Source organism: Mauremys mutica, chromosome 24 (assembly GCF_020497125.1).
Source record: "Mauremys mutica isolate MM-2020 ecotype Southern chromosome 24, ASM2049712v1, whole genome shotgun sequence".
In the NCBI taxonomy this organism is placed as follows: Eukaryota; Metazoa; Chordata; order Testudines; family Geoemydidae; genus Mauremys; species Mauremys mutica.
Window position 1 is genome coordinate 14,804,867 of NC_059095.1, and position 25,569 is coordinate 14,830,435.

At 46.7% G+C, this 25,569-nt stretch overlaps 1 protein-coding gene across 1 annotated transcript in view; it reads right to left on the reverse strand.

Moving 5' to 3' along the window:
- FBN3 (fibrillin 3) overlaps positions 1–25,569 on the reverse strand; it is a 320,779-nt gene that overhangs the window by 206,255 nt on the left and 88,955 nt on the right. Inside the window, exons 3-5 of the mRNA XM_044998744.1 lie at positions 24,275–24,357; positions 17,109–17,207; positions 3,142–3,237 (exon numbers count right to left, since the gene is read on the reverse strand). Of these exons, the coding sequence (XP_044854679.1) occupies positions 3,142–3,237; positions 17,109–17,207; positions 24,275–24,357 (278 nt within the window). The remainder of the gene's footprint in view (positions 1–3,141; positions 3,238–17,108; positions 17,208–24,274; positions 24,358–25,569) is intronic.

A 25,569-nucleotide genomic window follows, 5' to 3' on the forward strand; every position in this document is an offset into this window, starting at 1 on the left:
TGTCAACAAACTTGTTTGTCTGAGCGACTGGCTGAACAAAAAGTGGACTTGTAGGCTCTAAAGTTTTACATTGTTTTATTTTTAATGCAGTTATTTTTTGTACATAATTCTACATTTATAAATTCAGCTTTCATGATAAAGAGATTGTATTACAGTATTTGTATGAGGTGAACTGAAAAATACAATATCTTTTGTTTTTTACAGCACAAATATTTGCAATCAAAAATAAATATAAAGTGAGCACTGTACACTTTGTATTCTGTTATAATTGAAATCAATATATTTGAAAATGTAGAAAACGTCCAAAAATATTTAAATAAATGGCACTCTATTATTGTTTAACAGTGCCATTAATTGCGTGATTAATTTTTTTGATCACTTGACAGCCATAGGAAGACCAGGGATCTTTCTCACACACTTGCAGTGAAGAACCCAGGACCAGCCTGACTGGAACTCAGTGACACTAGCAGCAAGTGGATGCAGTGATCTGTAACATTAAAAGAGCAGCTGGAAAATCCTGAGTGGAAAATCCTGAATCCCAAGGAAAAACTGTGGGCAAAACCTGGTGTAATGGGATGTGTCCCTTCAGAACAGCAGTGAAACTACAGGGCGATGTTGGGAGGTTCACAACATGATTATAAAAGAGAAACAATTTTCTGAGATACCACTTGACAGCAGGTGCACAGAGCCAAATGGTCAGAGCTGTCTGCCTTCCCACCAGAGTGAAACCACCACCCTTTGACGGCTTTCAAAAATGGCAGCCTTCGGGTGGGAGGTGAACCTCTGAACTCTGGGTCTGCACTGACCAAAGACAGCAATTGTGAGTGGGGTGCAGAAAAGGACGAGCACGTTAAAGGGACTTTTGGTTGCTGGACTGAGGAACCTGAGGGAAAAGGACACTGCCCAACTTACTTGGGGGTGGGTCTTTTGCTCATGGTTTATGTTTATGAATCCTGTTTGCCGTGTTTCCCCAAATTAACGCTGAGTTACTTCCCGCCTTTTATTAAAAGTGTGTGCGGGGGGTTTCTACACTCAGACTGTGCTTGCGAGAGGGGCCCAGGGTGCGCTGTGTAATTATCCCGGGTCACTGGGTGGGGGCTCGAGCCGGTTTTGTGTTGTATTATTGAAGAGGAACCTGAGATGCTGAACCCGGCCCTTGTTGCTGCCAACTCTGACTGGCAGAATGGTTATAGTTGGTTTGACAAATCCATGCTGTTACTTTTCACTTGATTATCTTCTAGGTGTTTGCAAATAGATGGCTTAATTGTTTGCTCCATTGTCTTTCCAGCTTATTGGTCTGTAATTTCCCAGGTTGTCCTTATTTCCCTTTTCATAGATTGGCACAATATTTGTCCTTGGTCTTCCTCTTGCTTCTAATATATTTGTAGAATGTTTTCTTGTTACTCTTTATGTCTCTAGCTAGTTTAACCTCATGTTGTGCCTTGGACTTTCTAATTTTGTCCCTATGTACATGTGTTATTTGTTTATAATTTATTTGTTTGTAATTTGACCTAGTTTCCGCTTTTTGTAGGACTCTCGTTTGAGTTTCAGATCATTGGTTAAGCCAGAGTGGTCTCTTGGCAAACTTTCCATCTTTCCTACACAGTGGGATAGTTTGCTCTTGTGCCCTTAATAATGTCTCTTTGGGAAAATGCCAACTCTCTTGAAGAGTTTAAGGCCAGAAGAGACTGTCTGGCCTCCTGTATATCAGAGACCACGAAGCCCACCCAGCCCCTGCACACTGAAGCCAACAACTGAAATAAGACCAAGGTGTTACAGCCCACAGCAGACTAGACTTTTACATGCCGAGAATAGGAGACAGCGAAGTGCACCAAAGAGTGGGCGATTCCACCAGAGGCAGGGAAATCACACCTAACTGCCTGCCCATGGAGGGCAGAACTAGACAAGGGCATATAACATGCCACTGTGTCATAGCAATAAGAAAGCTGATGGGTGGAAACCAATCTGACTCACCTGTGTGTTAGTATTGGTAAAACAGATATTAGAGTTATAAGAATGTGTTCAGTGTTTTGACTTTAAGAAATGCTTATAGGGCGCTGCATGTATTGATTTTACCTATAATATCTGCATTCCATGTTATAAGGTAACATTTAAGTGTTTGCTCTGTAACTATAAAAATGTTAGCTAAGACTGTAAACCCCCCAGTGAGGAGAGAAGCATTACCAACTGTGAATGCTAGTTTACCACAAAAGGTGTCATCTCCTGCCCAACAAAAGGAGGACACCAGGCAAGCTATAATGGAACATCAGAGGACAAAAGACTGGTTGCTTCCCCCTCACTGACGAAAGGGGGACATGCATAAGCCCTTGTTCCATCACAGCTTGAATGTGTTGCAAGGACATAAAAATCCCTGTCAAGGAAGAATTGTTATCACTGTGCTGCTTGGAATTCAGAGAGGGCAATATTTCTAAGCATAAGCAAGGGATCCCCAAGCTGCTTGGCTTGGGTTACCTTAAAGGACAAATAGTGCTTGCACAGAAGTGTCTATTAATTTTGGAACCTAAGACCGAATCTCATTTGTGCATGTGTAGGGTGACCAGGTGTCCTGATTTTATAGGGACAGTCCTGATTTTTGGGTCTTTTTCTTATATAGGCTCCTATTACCCCTCACCCCCGTCCCAATTTTTCACACTTGCTGTCTGGTCACTCTATGTGTGTGTGTGTGTGTTTGCCTGTTTTAACCTTGTAAATAACTCATTTATTTTTCTTAGTTAATAAATCTTTCATTAGTGTTATAGGATTGGCTACAAGAGGTGTCTTTGGTCTGAGACTTGGGGTAAGTGACTGATCCTTTGGGACTGGGAGTAAGCTGAATATTCTTGTGAGTTTTGGTGTAAGCGACCATCTATCACAAAGTGAAGCTTGCCTGCGTGGCAAGATAGTCCACAATGCCCATGGGAACTGTCTGTGACTCCACGGGAAGGCTTTTACAGGGCTTTAGGAGTGCACACCTGTGAGTTGGTTGGAGAAATCAAGGCTGTTCCAGCTGGTAGTAGGCACTGTCACTGTCTGCAGAGTTGCCAATGGAAGAGCTATTCATTTAGCCTCCTGAATGCAGCACTGCCATTAACACAAAGGCCCTGGAGGCAAACAACTCAGGAGGGACATACAGGTACTCACGTTGCCCACAGTAAGTTCCAGTGTATCCTTTCTGGCAGAGGCAGGATTCCTCATTGCAGCTTCCCCCATTCATGCACCTGACATTGCAGGTTTGGACTGTGGAGGAAAACAGGAAAACTTGATGAGAGGCCACCTTCTCTCTGTGGAGCTGCAAACCACTCCACCAGGCAAACAGGGACCTTGCACCCTCACATGTGGTGCTGCTTCTTAATGTGACAGCAGCTCACGGTAGAATCAAAGACACATGCCCAGCTCCCATTAAATTCAATGGAAAGACTCCCATTGACTTCCCACTGGATCTGAGCCTACGGGGTTAGAGCCATTAATGCCTTGGATAGCTACTGAGGATATTCTATAGACTGACTATCTCTGGGTTTCTTACACCAGTAAATCCCATTGTCTGCCTTTGTTCCTGTGACGAACTGGGAATGTTCTTAATGTTTTCTCTGAATACTGGGGGGGGCTCAGTTCCTTGCTGACCCTCTGACGCCTAGCAACTAATGGCCAGGCCCTTCCCCCCTTGCAAGGGGATGCTAAAGGTGTGGGAGAACAAAGAGGTCAGGTGACCTCCGGGCCTGGGAAAGGAGCTGAGCAGAGAAGGAGGGCCTGGAGGGTGTTGTCAGTCTGGAGCTGGCTGGGGACGAGGAGTGAAGTGCAGACATGGGGGTCTGGCTCACTGCCCCCTAGAATGGATCCGGCCGAGGGGTCCCGTTTGCTGTACCTACAAGCTCTGTTTTAGACCGTGTTCCTGTCATCGACTAAACCTCTGTTTTACTGGCTGGCTGAGAGTCATGTCTGACTGTGAAGTGGGGGTGCAGGACCCTGTGGCTTCCCCAGGACCCTGCTGGGGTGGGCTCGCTGTGGGAAGTGCACGGAGGGCAGAGGATGCTGAATGCTCCAAGGAGAGACCCAGGAGGTGAAGACATGGGAGCTTCTTGCCCTGAAGATAGTCTGCTCCAAGGGAGAGGAGGCTCCCCAGAGTCCTGACTGGCTTTGTGGGGAGCCATTCCAGAGCATCGCCCGGGGACTCCGTGACAGTTCCATACACTCAGGGTCCTATTTTTATTCTCATCGTACATGCCTGTAATGAACTGATGAGTTGGGAAAAGCCAGAAGCAAAAGTTATGGCCAATCCTTCCCCAGAGTGAGATGCCTCTTTTGTCTAGGCCATCTCACGGGGTCAGCGCAGGACTGTTCCCCACAAAGGGCCTGAGTTCAGCTGGAGGAAGTAGGCATCATTCCCAAGACGTCAATGTAATCCACCTGAGGATCTGGCCCAGTAGATTTTCCTCAGATTTGCCCTGTCCTTCCACAGCCTCATAGGAGTCATTGTTTTGAAATATTGCCCGAGATTTATCCCAGCTGTTTCTGCTTTGAATTTAATTCCATGCCTCTTAGTTCCACCACCTGGTACATTCCTGACCAATTCCTCTCTCTCTGCACACATTCAAGGAGACGTATGTTAAAAACTGTTCTCTTTCTTCCTAAGCAATCCAAAAGATAAATCACATCTTAAAAGGAGGACATACACTTTTAACATGGGTCCATACAAAGCCCTGTTGTCCATACAGAAGGGAGTTGTAACCGGGCTGAACTTCCCAGAAACATCTCTGAGAGTGGTTGCCATGGCTTTGCCTCCTCACTGCACATGAGACATCAGCTCCAAACAGACTGAGGGCAGCGCATGCTACATGTCTGCGCAACGGGCAGTAGGAGATGTGAGTCAGCCTGCACAGCCAGATGCATTGCACATGCTGCAACTACCCTGGGCAGACACAGTGCCTCCTAGCACCACTGCCTATGTGGTGCCCACCCCATTAGAAGATTAGGGTTGGAAGGGACCTCAGGAGGTCATCTAGTCCAACCCCCTGCTCAAAGCAGGACCAAACCCAACTAAATCATCCCAGCCAGGGCTTTGTCAAGCCTGACCTTAAAAACCTCTAAGGAAGGAGATTCCACCACCTCCCCAGGGAACCCATTCCAGTGCTTCAGCACCCTCCTAATGAAAAAGTGTTTCCTAATATCCAACCTAAACCTCCCCCACTGCAACTTGAGACCATTGCTCCTTGTTCTGTCATCTGCCACCCCTGAGAACAGCTGAGCTCCATCCTCTTTGGAACCCCCTTCCAGGTAGTTGAAAGCAGCTATCAAATCCCCCCTCACTCTTCTCTTCTGCAGACTAAACAATCTCAGTTCCCTCAGCCTCTCCTCATAAATCATGATCCCCAACCCCCTGATCATTTTTGTTGCCCTCCATTGGACTCTCTCCAATTTGTCCACATCCTTTCTGTAGTGGAGGGACCAAAACTGGACACAATACTCCAGATATAGCCTCACCAGTGCCGAATAGAAGGGAACAATCACTTCCCTCAATCTGCTGGCAATGCTCCTACTAATGCAGCCTTCTTGGCAACAAGGGCAGATCCAGCTTCTCGTCCACTGTAATCCCCAGGTCCTTTTCTGCAGAACTGCTGCTTAGCCAGTCAGTCCCCAGCGTGTAGCGGTGCATGGGATTCTTCCTTTCTAAGTGCAGGACTCATCAGATTTCTTGTGGCCCAATCCTCCAATCAGTCTAGGTCACTCTGGACCCTATACCTACTCTCCAGCGTATCTACCTCTCCCCCTAGCTTAGTGTCATCTGTGAACTTGCTGAGGGTGCAATCCATCCCATCATCCAGATCATTGATAAAGATGTTGAAGAAAACCAGTCCCTTGACCAACCCCTGGGGCACTTTGCTTGATACCGGCTGCCAGCTAGACATGGAGCCATTGCTCACTACCCGTTGAGCCTGACAATCTATCCAGCTTTCTATCCACCTTATAGTCCATTCATCCAGTCCATACTTTTTTAACTTGCTGGCAAGAATACTGTGGGGGATCATATCAAAAGCTTTGCTAAAGTCAAGATATATCACATCCACCGCTTTCCCCATATCCTCAGAGCCAGTTATCTCATCACAGAAGGCAATCAGGTTGGTTCACCCCATTCACCTACCTGCCCACACTGCTCTCCCTGCACAGGCCTCAATAGCTTCCTAAATGGGCACATTTTGCATCTTTCCTGTTGGAGTGCATCCCTTCAAGTACTTAGGAGCTCCAGGGATAGGAGAGGGACTCCTGGGAAGCCTGAAGGAGTGAGGGATGGCATTGGAGATCTGAGGAGTTTGCATCTGAGGAGCTCAGCATATTTGCTCTGTATTTATTTCATGCATTTCCAGGGAACCTCTTACAGTGTGTGCTGCAGCTCATGCTGCTTCTCTGTGGCCAGAGACCAGGCCCAGTTTAGATGAAGGCTTAAGCAATAAACTGACTAAGATTGGGGCTTCAAAATCACTGCCTAGACTGTCAGACACTTGCTAGTCTCTACTGAAAACGGTGTTGGTTCCAAAGCCTTTTTGTCCTCCAGTTCCTGAGCTGAATGGATCTAGCCTCACCGTGCTTATTCACTCCAGTGAAACCACACTGGGAAAGCAGTTGTGTGAAAGCCATTTCCAAGGGCTACACAGTGACACTGCAGAGAGATCTGGTCACCTACACATGCCAGTTCCTGTCACCCCCTTTTTCTTAATTTGTAGCTTCCCGCACTCCACACCCACCACTGACAGCTCCTGGAACAAGTGGGCTTTTATAGTGATTGGTAGGGCCCTACCATGAAAAACACTTTATGGACCATGAAACCTGGCATAAGTACTTTTTGTGTACTTTTACCCTATACTATGATCATAGAATCATAGAATATCAGGGTTGGAAGGGACCTCAGGAGGTCATTTAGTCCAACCCCCTGCTCAAAGCAGGACCAATTCCCAGCCAGGGCTTTGTCAAGCCTGACCTTAAAAACCTCTAAGGAAGGAGATTCCACCACCTCCCTAGGTAACCCATTCCAGTTCTTCACCACCCTACTAGTGAAAAAGTTTTTCCTAATGTCCAACCTAAACCTCCCCCTCTGCAACTTGAGACCATTACTCCTTGTTCTGTCATCTGGTACCACTGAGAACAGTCTAGATCCATCCTCTTTGGAACCCCCTTTGAGCCCCCTAATAATTTTTGTAAAAAGCAACAATGAGTCCTGTGGCACCTTAAAGACTAACAGATGTATTGGAGCAGGGGTAGGCAACCTATGGCACGGGTGCCGAAGGCGGCACATGAGCTGATCTTCAGTGGCACTCACACTGCCTGGGTCCTGGCCACCAGTCCGAGGGGCTCTGCATTTTAATTTAATTTTAAATGAAGCTTCTTAAACATTTTAAAAGCCTTATTTACTTTACATACAATAATAGTTTAGTTTTATATTATAGACTTACAGAAAGAGACCTTCTAAAAATGTTAAAATGTATTACTGGCATGTGAAACCTTAAATTAGAGTGAATAAATGAAGATTCGGCACACCATTTCTGAAAGGTTGCTGACCTCTGTATTGGAGCATAAGCTTTCGTGGGTGAATACCCACTTCGTCAGACGCATGACATGTATTCATAGAATCATAGAATCATAGATTCTATGATTCTATGAATACAAAGAAATGGTGTGCCGAATCTTCATTTATTCACTCTAATTTTAGAGTTCGTCAGACGCATGACATGTATTCACCCACGAAAGCATCTGTTAGTCTTTAAGGTGCCACAGGACTCATGGTTGCTTTTTACAGATCTAGACTAACACAACTATCCCTCTGATACCTAATCATTTTTGTTGCCCTCTGCTGGACTCTTTCCAATTTGTCCACATCCTTCTTGTAGTGTGGGGCCCAAAACTGGACACAGTACTCCAAATGAGGCCTCTCCAGTGCTGAATAGAGGGGAATGAGCACGTCCCTCGATCTGTTGGCAATGCCCCTACTTATATCTACCACTCCTCCCAGTTTAGTGTCATCTGCAAATTGCTGAGGGTGCAGTACACGCCATCCTCCAGATCATTAATGATGGCACAGTGAGGCTAGACCCTTACTATACTATCTATACTAGAACATAAAAGAATACAAAATTAAAAAGTGTTTCTCACACTGGGGGTCCTGACCCAAAAGGGGGGTCACAAGCCTATTGTAAGGGTCACAATATTCCCACTTCTGCGCAGCTGCTAACGGCGGTGCTTACCTTCAAAGCTGGGTGGCTGGAGAGCGGCGGCTGCTGGCCAGGTGCCTTGCTCTGAAGGCAGAGCCTCTGCCAGCAGCAGCGCACAAGTAAGGGCTGTATGCTATGAACACATCCAGGAAATTTGCTATTCATGTCACGACCAACCGCGAAAAATGTGTTGTTTCTCCGCAATTTAAGTAGACCCCCAGTTCTGGAAGAACCTCAGAAAGCTCAGAAGTTTAGGTTAAGATTTGGGGAAGGACCCAGGAGTCTAGCTGTTTATACAAAGCTCCCCTAACCTGTAGTGGTTTCTTTATTCCACCCCCCTCTCAATAACCCCTGGACTTCAGCAGTTTAGCAGGAACTTCAGATGAAGGCTGGGTGCTAGGGCTACCTGAATTCTTTGAGGGGGTCAACAAGCGTGTGGACATGGGGGAGCCAGTGGATACAGTGTATTTAGATTTTCAGAAAGCCTTTGACACGGTCCCTCACCAAAGGCTCTTAAGCAAAGTAAGCTGCCATGGGATAAGAGGGAAGGTCCTCTCATGGATCAGCACATGGCGGCTGGTGACCCAGCCATTGGGGGAGACTAGCCCCTGGCCCCTCCCCTTGTGCCCAAGGTCCCATCCCTCCCCTTCTGCCCCCCTTCTTCTGCTCCCCCTTTTCCCCCTCCCCTGCAGGAGCCCAGAGCACACACACCGGGGCCCCTAGACCCAGTTCCAGTGCTTCTGGCAGCCGAGTGGCATGGCTGCAGCACCCCCAGCCCTAGTCTGCCCAGTGGCAGCGCTCCCAACCTCAGTGTGCCCCAGCCCCAGCCGCCCCGAGTCCCTGCGGGAGGCAGGAGGAGGCCTTGCCTGGAGGCAGAGCATAGGTGGGGCCACACTAAGCTGTTTGGGGAAGCACAGCCTCCCTCTGCCTACGATACCTGCCGCCCATGGAGCAGCAACTGGTTAAAAGATAGGAAACAAAGGGTAGGAATAAAAGGTCAATTTTCAGAATGGAGCGAGGTAAATAGTGGTGTCCCCCAGGGGTCTGTACTGGGACCAGTCTATCCATTTGCAGATGATACAAAACTACTGAAGATAGTTAAGTCCGAAGAAGACTGAGAAGAGTTACAAAGGGATCTCACAAAACGGGGTCACTGGGCAAGAAAATGGCAGATGAAATGCAATGTTGATAAATACAAAGTAATGCACATTGGAAAACATAATCCCAACTAGACATATAAAATGATGGGGTCTAAATTAGCTGTTACCACTCAAGAAAGATCTTGGAGTCATGGTGGATAGTTCTCTGAAAACATCCATTCAATGTGCAGCGGCAATCAAAAAAGTGAACAGAATGTTTGGACTCATTAGGAAAGGGATAGATAATAAGACAGAAAATATCATATTGCCTCTAGATAAATCCATGGTACGCCCACATCTTGAATATCACGTGCAGATCTGGTCACCTCATTTCAAAAAAGATATATTAGATTCGGAAAAGATACAGAAAAGGGCAACAAAAATGATTAGGGGTATGGAACAGCTGCCATATGAGGAGAGATTAGTAACACTGGGACTTTTCAGCTTGGAAATGAGACAACTCAGAGGGGATATGACAGAGGTCTATAAGATCATGACTGGTGTGGAGAAAGTAAATAAGGCAGTGTTATTTACTGCTTCTCAGAACACAAGAACCCAGAGGTCTCCAAATGAAATTAATAAGCAGCAGGTTTAAAACAAACAAAAGGAAGTATTTCTTCACACAATGCACAGTCAACCTGTGGAACTCCTTGCCTGAGGATGTTGTGAAGGCCAAGACTATAAGAGGGTTCAAAAAAGAACTAGATAAATTCATGGAGTATAGGTATACTATAGATATACTATACTATAGGTATAGTATACTATTTCCCAGGATGGGCAGAGATGGTGTTTCTAGCCTCTGTTTGCCAGAAGCTGGGAATGGGCAACAGGGGTTGGATCAGTTGATGATTCCCTGTTCTGTTCATCCCCTCTGGCTAAGGTGACCATACTTCCCAAAGAGAAAATGGGACACCCCCAGCTGCTGGGGCTGTCAGCCATCCTGGAACCCTGCCCCCCCCCATGCTGGAATGCCTCCTTTTGAAAAAAAAAAAGTCGAGATGGCTGGGACAGGGCTTAAAAAAGGGATTGTCCTGGACAAAATGGGACATAGGGTCACCCTACTTCTGAAGCACCTGGGACTGGCTACTGTTAGAAGACAGGATACTGGGCTAGATGTTCTTATGGGACAAAGGCCAATATTTCCGAAAAGGTTCCTGGCTGTTACTTTCCTGGTCACGCTCTTCCCTGGTGTAACCACAAAAAGGAGCATGGATTTAGAGCAGAGCGGCATTTGCTGTACACGTATTGAAGCCTAGGCAGCCTCAATGTGAAGCCAACATGAGCAGAGGAATCTGTAGTCATCAGGATTTTATCTGTCCATTACCTATGTCAGGTATTTATAGGGCACCAGTCACCACAGCATCTAGGCACAGAAAGGTGAAGGGTTTAACCCTAGTTAACTGTTACTCTGGTTAGATTAGATTGACAACATATTTGTAATGAGAGCTCTGCCAGTAACAAGCAGTGTGTTTTGATTATCACTATCCAAGTGTCACTTGCAACTTACTCTTCCATAGGCAACAAAGGTGACCCTGGGTCATGACAGAAAGGAGCCGAGTGGCTTTTATTGCCTGCCTTTGGCATGCGGCTGGCCTGCTTTCCCTCCCTGAAGCATTAGTGATCAGTGCAAACCCAAACACCCCTCCAGTACAAATGCCAGACCCCAGGCACACTCCTCCTGGGGCGCTTACCCGCCAGAGTGCATTGTGAAATCCTTCCCTGCTGACCCAGTGGAATGCTAGGCACGTGCCCAGACATATAGACTGTATACGCATTCTCTGCATTCCTGCGAGATTGCTAACATATGGCCACCATCCTCCCCAGGAAGCATTGTGATGGGCTGGGGTGCAGGGGAGCACACACATTCCTGTATGTGCTGCAGTTTTTTGGGATTCAGCAGGACCGTGGCACAACGTGGCACTATAAAGTCAGCATTCCAGGCTTAGCCTTGCAGTTCCTTCCCTGAGTTAAAGGAACACCCGGCACGTGGTTTGAATTGTGGGGACTGTTTCCCTGTGATTGGATCAGTGGCCAGTTCACAATGGGTTTTCCACAGAAAAGTAAATGTAGCAACAGATCCCCTGCCAGTCTATAGCAATGTTCAGCTGAGGAGCTCAAAAGGACTTTCAGGATCTCAATAATTTCTTCCTGTCAATGGGAACCAGCCTTCAGTGAGACTTACTGCCCTGCCTGTAACTGAATTCCATTAGGTGGCAATGTCTCTGGACAGGCTTTTGAAGCACCTGAGAAGGTTCCTTCAGACAGACAGCCTGAAGGGAGAACAGCCCAGGGCCTCTCGAGAGCCCTGTCTCCTGATGTCAAAGCGAGGTTAGCTAATGCCTCAGCACAGCACAGCTTTGGGTCGGGGTGTCTCTATAAACAGAGAAAGAGGAGAAATGAGCATATCTATAGGAATTCAGGGGAGTGCTAGGTCTAGGGGATGATTTTGCTTCCACTAAACTGTGGCAAAACTCCCATTGACTTCAGCAGGAGCCGGACTGGACGCAGTGAGAAGTGGAGATGGGGAAGTGGTGTGGGGTATGTCTACATTGCAGGAGGTGATGTACCAAGCTAACTCCACTAACAACAGCAGTCAAGTGCTGTATAACTTTGCCCAGGACCCTGGTGGCCAGCCAGTGCCGCTGGGACTTCACTGCTCTTGCTATCTGAATTAGCTAGATCAAAGCTAGTGTGGTTACGACTACACATGCACCTCTGATTGCAGGGTAGACATAACGTTCGAGTAGCTGCAGTGAAATTGGCTGAACGTTCAGTGCATGCTTCGAGGCGCCTGGACCACTTGCAAAATCAAATACATTCCAATATTTGTGTTGGCAGGAATTGTTGGTTTCTCATTACTTTGAAAAGTTGGGGAAAACCAAGCGAGTGGCTACCAGCAGTGATCACAGAAGCAGTGATGTCTAGTGGTTTGAGCAGAGGACTGGGGAGCCAAGATTCCTGAGTTCTAGTCCCAGCTCTGCCACTGAGTCACTGTATGACGTGGAAAAAGAACAGGAGTACTTGTGGCACCTTAGAAACTAACAAATTTATTTCAGCATGAGCTTTCGTGAGCTACAGCTCACTTCTTCGGATGCATAGAATGGAACACACAGACAGGAGATATTTATACATACAGAGAACATGAAAAGCTGGAAGTATGCATACCAACAGGAAGAGTCTAATCAATTGAGATGAGCTATCATCAGCAGGAGAAAAAAAAACTTTTGAAGTGATAATAGAAGGTGTGAGGAGAACTTAACATAGGGAAATAGATTCAATTAGTGTAATTAGTGTAGTCTCTGTTTAAGCCTAACTTAATTGTATCTAATTTGCATATTAATTCGAGTTCAGCAGTCTCTCTTTGGAGTCTGTTTTTGAAGTGTTTTGGTTGCAAAATTGCCACCTTCAAGTCTGTCACTGAGTGGTTAGAGAGTTTGAAGTGTTCTCCCACTGGTTTTTGAATGGTATGATTCCTGATGTCTGATTTGTGTCCATTTATTCTTTTGCGTAGAGACTTTCTGGTTTGGCCAATGTACATGGCAGAGGGGCATTGCTGGCACATGATGGCATATATCACGTTGGTAGATGTGCAGGTGAATGAGCCTCTGATGGCGTGGCTGATGTGATTAGGTCCTATGATGGTGTCACTTGAATAGATATGTGGACAGAGCTGGCATCGGGCTTTGTTGCAAGCTGGGAATGATTAGACTCTTCCTGTTGGTATGCATACTTCCACCTTTTCATGTTCTCTGTATGTATAACTATCTCCTGTCTGTGTGTTCCATTCTATGCATCCAAAGAAGTGAGCTGTAGCTCACGAAAGCTCATGCTAAAATAAATTTGTTAGTCTCTAAGGTGCCACAAGTACTCCTGTTCTTTTTGTGGATACAGACTAACACGGCTGCTACTCTGAAACCTGTATGACTTGGAGCGAGTCTCTCTGGCCCAGCGTGTCAGGTGGGTCTAATAATGTAGCCACCATCCGGGAGTGTGGTGAGGCCAAACGGATGAGTGTTTGGAAAGGGCTTTGGGATCCATGAGTAACAGACATTGAGACATGGAAAGCAGCATTAGGGGCAGCACTTGTGAAAGTACCGGGGCACACACAGCTTGAGTTCTGCAATATTCATTTCTGAATGTGACTTTACTTTAAATATCGGAGAGTCTGTCTGGGAGCCATAGCACAACCATTGCTGACTGTCATGATGTTATTGCAAGTCACATTGTATTTGAGGGGTTTCTTAAAGCCCCAGTTCCTGGAGTCAGGTAATTATGTGAAACTCTCGGCTGTTTTTAAACTACGTTTGTTGCCCCTCATGGTTGCAGAGAAAAGCTGGAAAACATGGTTCCTAAAGGCTCAAAAACCAAAAGGCAAAGAAAAAGAGGAACACCCAGAGGCTGAAAGAGAGCTGGCTGCAGACATGCCATCTGAACCGGCTGGAGCCTTTCTTGCTGTGGCTGCCTGACAAAGGCGAGAAGAGGGTGAGAGAGCATTTTTACAGTATGAGGCAGTTTTGACCCACAGTTACTCCCATATTACAGCAAGGGCAGTTCCACAGGAGGAACTGAGAGCAGGACTGGCATTTCCAGGCAAGCTGGGATAAAGAGTAACACTACACACGTGCGGCACTGGATAGAGAAGTCAACTTTGCAGAGGCTATGCTCGTATTTGTGGAAGTTTTGGCAAATGTATCTAATTCCACTGAGATGGCAAAGCAATCCTGCCCCTGCCGTCTCAGGAGACAGAACCACCAGCTTTCATGCAGGTTCCTGTTGCACCCAATTCCCTTCCCTTTCATGTGTGTGCATGTCATGAGATGAGCTGCAGAGTGGAAAGAGGTAACCCACAGGGAGCTCATTTTCCACAACCAGCCAGCAACCGCAAATGATCCCAACATGACAAAGCAGCCAAGCCAGACCAGTATGTGCTGGCATCCATCCTGCAGCAGATGCCAAGGTCCTGGCAATGCAACCCAAAGCTGGCCCTAGGGGCCTGGTGTTTCCCACACAATGGGTCCTCTAGCCCCCTTGTTCAGACTGTGAGAAGGGAAGAGTGTGCTGTGCGGAGGGTCACTAGTAAGGGAATGGCTGTAGTGTCAGTCATTTCCAGAAGCCCTGAACACATCTGGCAGAGATGATCATGAGCACATGGTAATATACTGACCCCTGACAGCTCCCTGCTTTCTGGCTATCTGACTGGTGCTGTTTGTTTCAGATGTCAGAGCTGCCCAGTTCTCCACAGTTTAGTCCTTTGTACAGGTCAGCTGGGAACACTGACCAGTTTAGTGTTTCTCTGGCTCCTGGCTCATTGTGGGGTGGACTGCACATGGAATCAGAGAGCAATCTGTGTGCATTAAGAAATAGCTGTGGCATTAAAGGCTTCATGGTCCCCTTCTTTTCCACGGCTCTTCTCCTCATGCAGTTTCCTAGGGGTCCACAGTGCTAAGCCAATACCTTTTGGCCTTTTCTATTTTTAATAATTCTCAGTGTTCTCATTTAAGTGCCTTGAGTGTGCAGTTAGTTCACTGTGTGGATGATCTGGGGCTCCTGGAGGTTCACTCGCAATGGTCACAGAGGTCAGACAGCAAGGCAGGGGGAAAGGAGATGCATTTTTGTGATTCCTGACTCCCCAGTGTATGACCTTCAGATGTCATCTGAGCCTACCCGAAACAGCCCGACATTTCTTTCTGACACCCAAATCATGGCCTAAGCCAATCCTTTTAGCGCTTGCTTTAGATAGACAGCACTTTTATTTCCTACATAAACATGGCTAACAAAGCGTTTAATCATAGAATCATAGAATCTCAGGGTTGGAAGGGACCTCAGGAGGTATCTAGTCCAACCCCCTGCTCAAAGCAGGACCAAACCCAACTAAATCATCCCAGCCAGGGCTTTGTCAAGCCTGACCTTAAAAACCTCTAAGGAAGGAGATTCCACTACCTCCCTAGGTAACCCATTCCAGTTCTTCACCACCCTACTAGTGGAAAAGTTTTTCCTAATATCCAGCCTAAACCTCCCCCTCTGCAACTTGAGACCATTACTCCTTGTTCTGTCATCTTCTACCACTGAGAACAGTCTAGATCCATCCTCTTTGGAACCCCCTTTCAGGTAGTTGAAAGCAGCTATCAAATCCCCCCTCATTCTTCTCTTCTGCAGACTAAACAATCCCAGTTCCCTCAGCCTCTCCTCATAAGTCATGTGCTCCAGCCCCCTAATCATTTTTGTTGCCCTCCGCTGGACTCTCTCCAATTTATCCACATCCTTCTTGTAGTGTGGGGCCCAAAACTGGACACAGTACTCCAAATGAGGCCTCACCAGTGCTGAGTAGAGGGGAATGATCACATCCCTTGACCTGCTGGAAATGCCCCTACTTATACAACCCAAAATGCCATTAGCCTTCTTGGCAACAAGGGCACACTGTTGACTCATATTCAGCTTTTCGTCCACCGTAACCCCTAGGTCCTTTTCTGCAGAACTGCTGCCCAGCCATTCGGTCCCTAGTCTGTAGCAGTGCATGGGATTCTTCCGTCCTAAGTGCAGGACTCTGCACTTGTCCTTGTTGAACCTCATCATATTTCTTTTGGCCCAATCCTCTAATTTGTTTAGGTCCCTCTGTATCCTATCCCTACCCTCCAGCGTATCAACCACTCCTCCCAGTTTAGTGTCATCTGCAAACTTGCTAAGGGTGCAGTCCACACCATCCTCCAGATCGTTAATGAAGATATTGAATAAAACCGGCCCCAGCACCGACCCTTGGGGCACCCCACTTGATACCGGCTGCCAACTAGACATGGAACCATTGATCACTACCCGTTGAGCCCGACCATCTAGCCAGTTTTCTATCCACCTTACCGTCCATTCATCCAGCCCATACTTCTTTAACTTGCTGGCAAGAATACTGTGGGAGACTGTATCAAAAGCTTTGCTAAAGTCCAGAAATAATCACCAGGAACAGTCAGCAGTAGATGGACTTTCTGGCAAACCAGGTCGTGAATGCTTTGTCACAGTGAGAACTGGCTCTGAGAGATGCTCTGCTGGAATTCACTATGCCAAGGTGGCTCACTGGACTGTAGCAGAAATTACAAAGTAATTAATTTTCTTTCAGCACAGAGAGGAGCCCTTCAGTGAGAGCACGGCTGGGGTTTATGGCCTTTGCAATTCCTGCTACGTTTAGAACTAGAGCAGGGCAAATAATGGTTTTCTTGGTTCACTGGTAATTCCAAAAAATAGGGAGGGGGAAATAGTCTCAGGTTGAACTGAAACCAAAGGTTTTAGAAATTTTTGATGAATCTAAAGTTTTAAAAAATTCCTTGTGAGTCAAACAAAACATTTTGTTCAACCCAAAGAGAAACGTTTCGTTTAGAGGTGAGAATTTTTAAAAGTTTTTTATTTTAAAAATGTTAAATTTAAGGACATTTTGAAACAAAAAGTCATTTCAAATAGAAAAATCAAAACATTTTGTTTCAAAAAAATGAAAAGTTTTGATTTTGGGGAATTTTTTTTTAGTTTTTTTTTTTTACCCAAACAATAGGGTAAAATCTCACAAATTTCACAAAATGATCTGGTGATGCCAAATCTACATTTTTCACTGGAAAAAAATTTTTGTTCAACAAGTTTTGCACAGCTCTACCCAGAATCTCTACTGCTGGCTCCCAGGAACACAAACTATTTCAGGACAGCTTACGGAGCTGCCCCCCGGTCTGGTTGGGTGCTCTCGGACATAGACAGTCAGCATCAGGGTGGGACTAGCAATCATCTGATATTCTCTTACCTCCACCAGAGCCGCAGTTGGGGGACAGCTGCCCATTAGAGCATGTGCACATATTCGGCCGTGAACAAAACCCATCGCCACAAGAGTTCCGGCAAATTGCTGGAGAGAGACAAGAAGAAAGTGAACAGTGTTGCCATGCGGTGCCGTGCGCATATGGCCTGCTTTCAATTTCCAAGGCCAGGAAGGCCATCTGTGAGCATCTAGTCTGACCTCCTGCATAACACAGGCCAGAGACCTGCCTCCCAAATCCCTAGAAACACATCCAATGTCCTTAGCTTCCAGCAAAGGCCTGATCTGTGGTATCTGGGCTATTGGTGCTACGGCATGAACTAGGGTTGCCAACTTTCTAATCGCACAAAACCGACCACCCCTGACCCGCCCCTGTCTCGCCCCTTCCCCAAGCCCTGCCCCTGCCATGCCCCTTCTCTGGGGCCCCAACCCCTCTCGCTCCATCCCCCCGCCCTCCACTGCTTGCTCCCCCCCACCCTCACTCACTTTCACCGGGATGGGGCAGGGGGTTGGGGTGCAGGACGGGGGTGAGAGCTCCAGCTCGGAGTGGGCTGGGAATTCGGGGCTTGGGGTGTGGGAGGGGGCTCAGGGCTGAGGCAGGAGGTTGGGGTATTGGGGGGTATGGGGTGCAGGCTCCAGGAGGGAGTTTAGGAGGAGGAGGGGACTCTGGGCTGGGGTACCGGGTTGGGGTAAGTGAAGGGGTTCAGGGTACGGGGTCCCGGTGGCACTTACCATGGCTCCCAGGAAGCGTCCGCCAGATCCTTGCAGCCCCATGGCTCATGGGTAGCCAGGGAGGCTCCGTGTGCTGTCCTTGCGCCCACAGGCGCCGCTCCCACAGCTTCCACTGATCATGGTTTCCAGCCAATGGGAGCTGCAGAGCCAGCCCTCAGGGTGGGGGCTCCCTGGCCACCCGGCACCTAGGGGCTGCAAGGACCTGGTGGCCACTTTTGGGAGCTGCACAGAGCCAGGGCAGGCAGGGAGCCTGCCTTAGCCCTGGGCCCCACTGCACTGCCAACTGGACTTTTAATAGCAGTGCCGATTGGAGCAGCCAGGGTCCCTTTTCAACCAGACGTTCCAGTCGAAAAACCAGACGCCTGGTAACCCTAGCATGAACCTGCTCACAGTGAGGATTAATATTCCTCTAAAGAAGATTAAAGCTTCCGTTGGCTGCTGGAAATCGCTGAGCAGCACATGGGAACACCAGCCTGAGCAGAACAGCAGCTGGAAAGGTTGCACTAGCTCCCTAGGGCTGACAACCTTCCTGGGGACACACTCAGACCGAGGGGTGAGGGGACACGATGTTTCCTTTGGACCTAACCCTCCCAAGTCTTGTCCTCACATAGTTCCCCCCTCCCAGTGATGGTTGGGACTGAAGACACACACAGCACCAGTTCTGCTGGTTTCAGGTGTTTGTCAAAGGCTATTGTGGTGACAATTTGCCTTGGGCCAAATTTAAAAGTGTTGTCAAGATTTCTATCTTTCCTGTGAAAACTTCAGAACCCTGGGGGGTGGAGGAGCGTGTCTGCGTAACTGAGACCCTCCTTCATCTGTGAGACCCCTGGGTCAGCTCAGAGAGTCATAGAATCATAAATTCCAGGCCAGAAGGGATCATCATGATCATCTGCTTTGAACTCTTGTATCACACAGTGCCGAGAACTGCCCCAGAATAACTTCTAGAGCAGATCGTTTAGAAACACATCTAGTCTTGATTTACAAATTGTCAGTGATGGAGAATCCTTTGGTAAATCGTTCCAGTGGTTAATTTGTCTAACTTCAATTTCCAGCCCTTGGCTCATGTTAGACTTTTCCCTGCTACACAGCAGAGCCCATTATTCATTAGTTGTTCCCCCTGTAGATACTTATAGACTGTAATCATCACCCCTGAAATCTTCCCTGTGTTAAGGTAATAGATTGAGTTGTTTAAGTTGAGTTGGTTTTCTAATCCTTTAGCCATTCTCGGGGCTCTCCTCTGAACCCTCTCCAATTTATCAGCATCCGTCTTGAATTATGGACACCAGTGCCAAACACAGAGGTAAATGAACCTCTCTTCTCTGACTGGAGATTTCCCTGTTTATGCATCTCAGGATGGCATTAGTTTTCTTGGCCACAGTGTTGCACTGGGAGCTCACGTTCAGCTGATTTTCCATCACAATCCCCAAATCTTTTTCAGAGTCACGGCTTCCTCGGGTAGAGTCCACCCTCCTGTAAGCATGGGCTCCATTCTTTGTCCCGAGAGGGATACATTTACACTGAGCTGTATTCAAATATATATTGTTTTCTTCTTCCCAAACTACCAAGTGATCCACATCGCTCTGTATCTGAGACCGGTCCTCTTCAGTATTTACCCCCCACCCCCCAATTTAGTGTCATCTGAAACTTTCACTGGGATGATTTTATGTTTGCTTGCAGGGCTCTGTTAGAAAATTAACTAGAGGAGGGCCAAGAACCCTGCCGAACCCCACTGGAAATGCACCTGCTCAGTGACAATTCCCCATTTACAGTTACGTTTCAAGACCTCGGTTAGCCAATTTATAATCCATTTAAAATGTGCTATGTCAATTTGACATCATTCTAGCTTTTTAAGCAAACCGTTGTGCAGTACCAAGTCTTAGCCCTGGTCTACACTAAGCTCGGGGGTCGAACTAGGGTACGCGAATTCAGCTACGTGAATAACGTAGCTGAATTCGAACTACCCTAGTTCGACTTACTTACCGTCCAGACGCCGCGGAAGCGAACTCCGCGGCTCCAGGGTCGACTCCGGCAACTCCTCCTGCCGCGGTGGAGTACCGGAGTTCGAACTAGCGCTTCCGGGGTTCGAACTATCGCGTCTAGATCAGACGCGATAGTTCGAACTCCGAGCAGTCGAACTCGCCGCGTCGACCGTCCCGGTAAGTGTAAACGTACCCTTAGAGAAGCCCAAATATATTACACCAGCATTATTATCAACCACATTTATAATCTCATCAAAAAAGGTGTCAGGTTAGTCTGACAGAATCTATTTTCCATGAACCCATGTTGATTGGCATTAATTACATTATCCTCCTTTAATTTTTTATTAATTGAGTCCCAAATCAGCTGCTCCATCATCTTGCCGAGATCAAGGCAGGCCTATTATTATTCATTCTGTCATTCTGTTTATCCTTTTGAAAAATTAGTACATTAGCTTTTTTCCCCAGCCTTCTGGAACTTCCCCAGTGCTCAAGACAGATTGAAAATCAGCATGAATAGTCCAGTGAGCTCCTCAGCCAGCTCTTTTAAAACTCTTGGAAGGAAGTTATCTGGACCTGCTGATTTTAAAATGTCTAACATCGTTGGCTTCCATTTAACATCCTCCAGAGATACAAGTGGAATGTCAAGGGTGTTACCAACATATGATGAGACTATACCAGGGACCTAGCTAGGGTCAACTGGAGCTCTATCCATTGTTTCCCAAGCCCAACCCCCTTCCCTCTCTCCATTGTGGGAGTGCTGCCCTGCCCCCACCTCAGACCAGGGAAGCCAAATAGCATTCTGGCAGTATTGTTTCACCTGTGTAAGCAGAGATTGATTAGAGCCCAGCAAGAAGCTCTCATCTCTGCGTGTTTTATAAAAAACAATGACAATGTAGAGTTCCCAAGGATCAAGAACCCAGATGGCATGTGTTACAGCTCTGCAGGGTGTCGGCTAGCAGCGCTGAGTGTCACTAACCTCACATGCCATTAAGCCACTCTTTGGCTGGGAGTTCCCTAACCCCTGTGATATAAGCAGCATTAAATCTGCTCCTGGTATCGTCAGCAGAATTTTTTCAGAAGCACAGGACAGCTAAATTAATCAGCAGGATTTCCTGTCGTGAGGAGAATTGTGGGTTTTCTTGTTTGTTTTAATCCCACTTTCATGCTTGGGTCAGAAGTCTCATTCCTTCATTTTTAACTCTTGAGTGATCTTGACTCTTTGTTTTCTCTTTGACTTTGGTGAGTAGTATTCATATTAACTACACGCAAAACCTACATTAAAAGAATATTACTAAGATTGCAAAGTTAGGAAATACCAGATGTAAGGCTGTCTGAGCAAGCCTCTGTGTAGCATTATGGTACAGTCTTTAATTACATGACCACAACTATGTTTTCTGCAGGATCACTGCCTCATTCAATGCACAGGATGGACGGTGCTCACTAACTGAGCAGCTAGTCAATATTTTGTTTTATTCTCGTTGGTCAATATGTAGCCCCAGGCCTTATTTGCTGCAGACTATATACCAGGGGTAGGCAACCTATGGCACGCGTGCCGAAGGCGGCATGTGAGCTGATTTTCAGTGGCACTCTCACTGCCCGGGTCCTGGCCACCAGTCCCGGGGGGCTCTGCATTTTAATTTAATTTTAAATGAAGCTTCTTAAACATTTTAAAAACCTTGTTTACTTTACATACAACAATAGTTTAGTTATATATGATAGACTCATAGAAAGAGACCTTCTAAAAACATTAAAATGTATTACTGGCACGCGAAACCTTAAATCAGAGAAAATAAATGAAGACTCGGCACAGCACTTCTGAAAGGTTGCCGACCCCTGCTATATACAAACCCTGCTATGAACAGAGAATTATTAATTTCCTCATAGGCTTTTCTAGGGTGCTTATCACTATGGTAAGGGAGCGCCTCAGCAACATTAATGGATTTATTTTCACAGCATCCCTGAAAGGTGAAGGGGGGTGGGATTATCCCCATTTCACACATGGGGAACTGAGGCACAGAGAGATTAAGGTCACAAGTATTCACTAATTTTGGGAGACCAATTTGGACCTGATTTTTCAGTGTACTTAGCATTATCTAGCACTTTATATGTCCAAAGCCCAGTTCCCATTGACTTCAATTGCAACACTCAGCACTTCTGCAAATCAGATCCCATGGTTCTAAATCAGGCACCCAGAAAATGAGGAATACACAATGAGGAACAAACGCTGGTTGAAGTGACTTGCCCAGCATCATGCAGGACTCTGTGACTGATGCAGGGACAGAATCCGTTCTCCAGGGCAGCATTCGACTGCCTTAACCGTGAGACCATCCTTTCTCTTCCTGCACCCCCTGCCTCTTTTACCACACACTGTCCAACTTCTGCAACAAATGAGGCAGAGCCCTACAAACAACAGCCTTGTTCGCTACACAACCCTGATTCATCCCCAGAGCATGGGTGGGAAATAGTGTGTGACAATGTAATTGTAGGCTGTATCATAACACATACACAGAAGGGGACCGGACTGACCACCAGCACAGTTATTCTGGTATGGCTCTGCTCTATTCCAGAAGAGTTACTCTGCTTCCTTAGTCAATATCAATTCAGTGTTCACTCTGGGGAAGACTGCCCCCTACCGAATCACCAACAATGTACAGCACCTGGAACATTGTGGAATTCCTGTCTTCACCCAGCTGTCGCTAGCCTAAAAAGTGTATGTTATCAGCCCATTTTGCCACCTTACCGTTCACCCCATATCCTTAGACAATACCAGCCCTAGTACAGACCCTTTTGGCACCCCACCATTATGTTTTTGCCATGAAGAAAATTGACCATTAATTCCTACTCTTTGTTTTCTGTCTTTTAGCTGGTTTTTGATCTAAGATAGAACTTTGTCTTTTGTCCAAGGACTAATTAAAAGAGATGATCGAAACTGGGATTCTGATGATAAAAAGTTGTTTCTGATGACATTTCTCAGTGGGAAATAATGAAATAAATGAAATGAAAATGTTCATTTTGTTTAATTTCAAATTGAAATTTTTGTTTCATTTTGGTGTTGTAAAACCAAAAATAATTCAAAATGGCAGAGTGGGCGAAGGAAAAATTAAATACTGTAAGTATGTCGATCTGTAGCTTTTCAAAATTCAAAAATTTTGAAAGAAAACTTCTTGTTCTAAAATTTTTGCTAGAAAAAATGTGTTTTCAACCAGCTCTGCTGATTAGTTTCCTTACTAGCTTCTGGCGAGGGTCTTTGCCCAGGGCTTCTTGAAAGTCTAAATAGGAAGATAGAGTTTCCTATATCAGATCAGCTGACCTACCTAGTCCAGGGTCCTGTCTCTGACAGTGACTAGTACCAGACGATTCAAAGGAAGATGTAAATCCCTGATCATAGACAATCTGTAGTGACAATGTGTCTTTAGATCTAGGCACCTAGTTAATGTTTCTTATAAAAATAGCAAAGAATCCTGTGGCACCTTATAGACTAACAGACGTTTTGGAGCATGAGCTTTCGTGGGTGAATACCCACTTAGTTGGATGCATCCGACAAAGTGGGTATTCACCCACGAAAGCTCATGCTCCAAAACGTCTGTCAGTCTATAAGGTGCCACAGGACTCTTTGCTGCTTTTACAGATCCAGAGTAACACAGCTACCCCTCTGATACTCTTATAAAAATGTCTTCCTCCAAGCAAGCAGTTTTAAATTAACTTTTCTTGCTTGGGAGTCATCTTTGGGGACAAATGTGCTAGAGCAGGTATCCAGAGTGTCCAATTGAAAGGCCACAGTGACAATTCTTATTTCTATTAAATGGTGCAGATTATAACCACCAGGGGCGGCTCTACCTTTTTGGCCGCCCCAAGCAGTCATGCCCGGGAGGCGCCCCGGAGCCGCGGGAGCAGCGGACCTCCCGCGGGCATGACTGCAGAGGGTCCGCTGGTCGCGCGGCTCGGCTGGACCTCCCGCAGCTGCGGACGGTTCGCAGGTCCGGCGGCTCCGCTTGAGCTGCCACAGGCATGCCTGCGGGAGGTCCAGCCGAGCCGTGGGACCAGCGAACCGTCTGCAGTCATGCCTGCGGGAGGTCCACTGGAGCCGCGGGACGAGCGCCCCCTCCGCAGTCATGCCTGCAGCAGGTCCGGTCGTCCCGGGGCTCCAGTGGACCACCCGCAGACATGACTGCGGCAGGTCCACCGGCCCAGCCTGCCGCCCCCCTGGGAAAGGGCCGCCCCACGCGCGTGCTTGCCGCGCTGGGGTCTGGAGCCAGCCCTGATAACCACTCATCTATAATCATCCTGCAGAGACTACCCACTCCATCATTCAGTACTCTTGCTAAAGCAGATTAGGAATATTCATTTCATCAGCTGCGAGGGTAGATTGTGTATTTCATCACTGCAAGATAGCTAGTTCCCTGGGAGATGCCCTGTGATGTCATTAAAAGGGAAGTCGATACTCACGAACAATGCACTGATTTCCTCCCGGCAGCGTTTTCCATCCAGGGCAGCAGTACGAGTGGAACCTTGAGCCGCAAACATTAGGTCTGTCATTTAGAAAACAAACATTTAGAATCAATTTTATTCTCCATTCTCTGCAGCTGGAGTAGTCAACAAAGTTCCACTGTCATGTTAGAGCATTTTAACGGCCTTTGATATGGCATATCACTGCCAGTTTATGTTCCCTCAAGCAGAGGGCAAAACCAGCCTCGACAGATAAATCCCATTAAAGAGAATCAACACACAGTATTTTAATAAAACGCCAATTAACTTTGAACCTTTCTTTCAATAAAGTAACTACCATAGGACACAGCTGTACCTACACTCATGTGGAGGAGCATGTGCATCACACTGCCATTCCTTAGGATAAACAGCCTGAGGGCTGGCTGCTCAGGCTGCAGAGTTGTGGCATATGGAACTTTTCATTTCCATCCTCTGGTTTCAGGTCCAGACCGGGGACCGGAAGATACTGCTGTCCAAAGGCTGTTCAGTGGTTGGTGTGAAATGAGTTGTGGCCTCCCACTTGCACCTGGTGTAAAGTTGTCTGTGCACAAAATGGCCGTATCAGCTGGCACTTGGTGGTTCTCTTGAAGCTGCCTCAGCAACTGTGTATTTCCAGACTCTCAAATATTGATTTATATGTACATTGAACCTTAACTCTGGTTCCTGGCTTTCTGCTACTTGGGTTGTTGTTTTTCAGTTACAACACTGTTGTAGTATAGAGAGAACAGATCAGCCAGTGATCTGGGCACTTGTTTGGGACATGTGAGTCCTGGGTTGAATTCCCTGCTACACCACAAACTTTGGGTGCTATCTTGGCAATTCACTGAGTCTCTCTGTGCCTCACATTGCCCTCTGTAAAATGGGGAGATAGCACTGCCTGCCTCACAGGGGTTATGGGATATGTAAATACATTAATGACAGTGAGGCACTCCGATACTTCAATGGGGGCCATATAACTATCTAAGATAGATTTAACAGCCTTATGTTACTGAGCTGAGCTCTCAACCTTTCCCCACTAGATAGATTTACTATGCTATACAACAGAGGTACTGTATGTTCTGCACTAGAGCTGGCCAGAAAACAAGAATTCCGTTTCGCAAACAATTGTGAGGTTTTGACATTTGTTCTGCATCAGAACAAAAACGAGACCTTTCAAAACTTTTAGTGAAAACCACAAGAGAGAGAGAGACAAACCACGCAAGAAGAACCAGGTAATTAGGTCACTCATGAGGGATGAGACACAGACTCAAGTCCCT